Genomic DNA, 2,454 nt, shown 5'->3' with positions numbered 1-2,454 from the left:
CAAAAAATGTAAAAATTAAAGTTTCAGTTCATGCACTTTTGTTTTCTCTTTCAGGAGTGGTTGTAAATATAATGAGCTATCTCTAGATGATATTCGAACACTAAGGACTTCTTTGTATGGACTAATTAAATATTTTCTGTGCAAAGGTGGAACTCACGAAGAGATACAAAGTATTATGGGTTACATAGCTGCTACTAATGAAGAAGACCAGGTATAACGCCTGAGATAAATCTATTTTTCCTTTTTAACATTGAAGTTGCTATGTCATCTTATTATAAAGTTGCATTTTGTTTGATTAAATATTTTAAGAGGAAAATATGTATAGTCTCACACAATACCATGCAGTTAAAGAATTAAATTTTGTTGACTAACTGAAAGTTTAATAAAATAGATGGCCATGTAATTTAATATTTCAGTTAGCTAGAAAATATAGTATGTGGAAATAGTTGCTTTGTCTGGCAGTTCTGAAGTCTGTTTTCAAAGTCTACGTGGTATATGTTTACCTATCATCAAAGTTACTGGGTAGATTTCTAACATGAATTTTAATATAACATAGATTTATAAAAATGTTGCATAAAGAGTAAATTGTAAATGTGTATCTAATTTTAAAATACTTTTACATACATTAACTCATTTAATCCTTAGAAATACCCTTTAAGGCAGTGGTTCTCATCGAATGGTCCCTGACCAGTGTTACCTGGGAACTTGTTAGAAATGAAAGTATATTACTGATTCAACTTCCAGGTTATTCTGTCATACATGGTAAAATTTGAGAACCACTCATATAAAATATACAGATCAAGAATTACTCTTCTCATTTACACTTTTGGAAATTTATATCCAGGGAGACAATATGATTTAAAAAGTCACAGCTGATAAACCTGGAACTAGAACCCAAGTATATTTACTGCTGTTTCAGCACTCTTTCTGTATAACCCTCTTAGCATCACAAATTTGAGCAGATTTATGTCCACTAAAATATTTTGCCCTCATATGTAATATTCATTGCATACTCAGTGGTTACATGACTTCAGATTTGGTATTATGTAGTGAGTTAACTTAGGTGATTTTCCTGTAAGGTTGGACTGCCTCAAAAGCTTCTCATTATTTAGAATGATGAGTAGCCATCTTATTTCATGATAGTTGCATCTGTGATTCATTGCCAATGGTATTGTCTTGGTCAATTCAGTCAAAGCATTAGTTGTTGAGAACCTACCATATACAAAGAATAATATTAAATGTTGCAGCTAATGTAAGGATGAATGAATTATTATTCTTACTTTTACCCTTATATGGGAAGGTGTCAGTAAGAGGCTTACAAATAACTATGAAGCAAAGTGTAGTATGGTAATATCTTTAAGAGCGATACAAAGTCCTACAAAGTTTTCATAAGAGGGTTTTACATGTTGAGGAGACCAGGAAAGGCTTTATGGAAGAGATGCATTTTCATATGGACGAAGCAGAATAGGTAGGGTTTCAGCAGGTGAATATGGACAGTGAAGAGGAGGTATGCAAAAGGAAATGGAGTAAGACAAAAAGCAGGGCTGGTTCAGAAAACATCAGATAGTGCAGTTAAGCTAAAACATTAGGGTATGTAGGATTTGGTTAAATATTTTGTGATTTACGACTTTCGTTTTGCTCTTATATATGAGTTTGTTTTGTGTTGTTTAATTTTAAAAGCTCTTTGGAATTTTGGATATACTCTTCAGTCTCCTACGTACCAGCCCAACTAGAGGTCAGCTTTTCTTACTGCTGTTTGAACCAGGAAATGCTGACATACTTTATGCCTTGCTTTTAAATCAGAAGTACTCCGACAGACTAAGAGAAATCATTTTTAAGGTACAAACATTTCTTAAGCATCTTTTTATTTAGGGACATTTGTGGGTATATGAATTTTCTTGCAACATAACCATTCTGTGACTATACATTCTTTTTTCATATCTATTTCTGGTTTTAAATTGTTCAACTTATTTTTATATACATTTTTCATGTTTCAGTTTACATAATAAAAAACTAATTATATTGTAATCTGAAAAATCATCTCAGTGGAATACTCACTTTGTCATACCATCCTCATCTCCTCTTTGACTTATGGTGGGGTCTATGTGGCAATTCACAACATTTTAATAGTTAATAATAATAGCTAACCTCATGTAGCACCTAGTGTATGTCAGGCGCTAAGTACTTTTCATATATGAGCTTACTTAATCCTTTCAACAACTTTATGAAGTAGGTATTGTTATTATTCCCATTTTACAGATGAAGAAACAGAGTCCAGAGAGATTAATAACTTGTTAAACATATGGATGAGTTGCTTCACAAATATTTCCTTGTCCTTGAAAATTATTTTGATAACTGTTATATAAATGGATTACTAGATTGATCCAGAGCTGTCTTGACACACCTTTGTTCCTCTTGTAAGCTGTATGGTTTGTTTCTATTTAAGCCTTACCC

General features: G+C 32.2%; 1 protein-coding gene across 1 annotated transcript in view; it reads left to right on the top strand.

Annotated features, from left to right (window-relative positions):
* NBEAL1 (neurobeachin-like 1) overlaps positions 1–2,454 on the top strand; it is a 208,658-nt gene that overhangs the window by 91,481 nt on the left and 114,723 nt on the right. The window contains exons 17-18 of the mRNA XM_012655033.1: positions 55–211; positions 1,681–1,839. Of these exons, the coding sequence (XP_012510487.1) occupies positions 55–211; positions 1,681–1,839 (316 nt within the window). The remainder of the gene's footprint in view (positions 1–54; positions 212–1,680; positions 1,840–2,454) is intronic.

The sequence above is a fragment of the Propithecus coquereli genome, unplaced genomic scaffold (genome assembly GCF_000956105.1).
Source record: "Propithecus coquereli isolate 6110/MARCELLA unplaced genomic scaffold, Pcoq_1.0 Scaffold113, whole genome shotgun sequence".
NCBI classification, from domain to species: Eukaryota; Metazoa; Chordata; class Mammalia; order Primates; family Indriidae; genus Propithecus; species Propithecus coquereli.
Note: the sequence above shows the minus strand (reverse complement) of the source record. Positions and strands in the feature narration are given on the sequence as shown.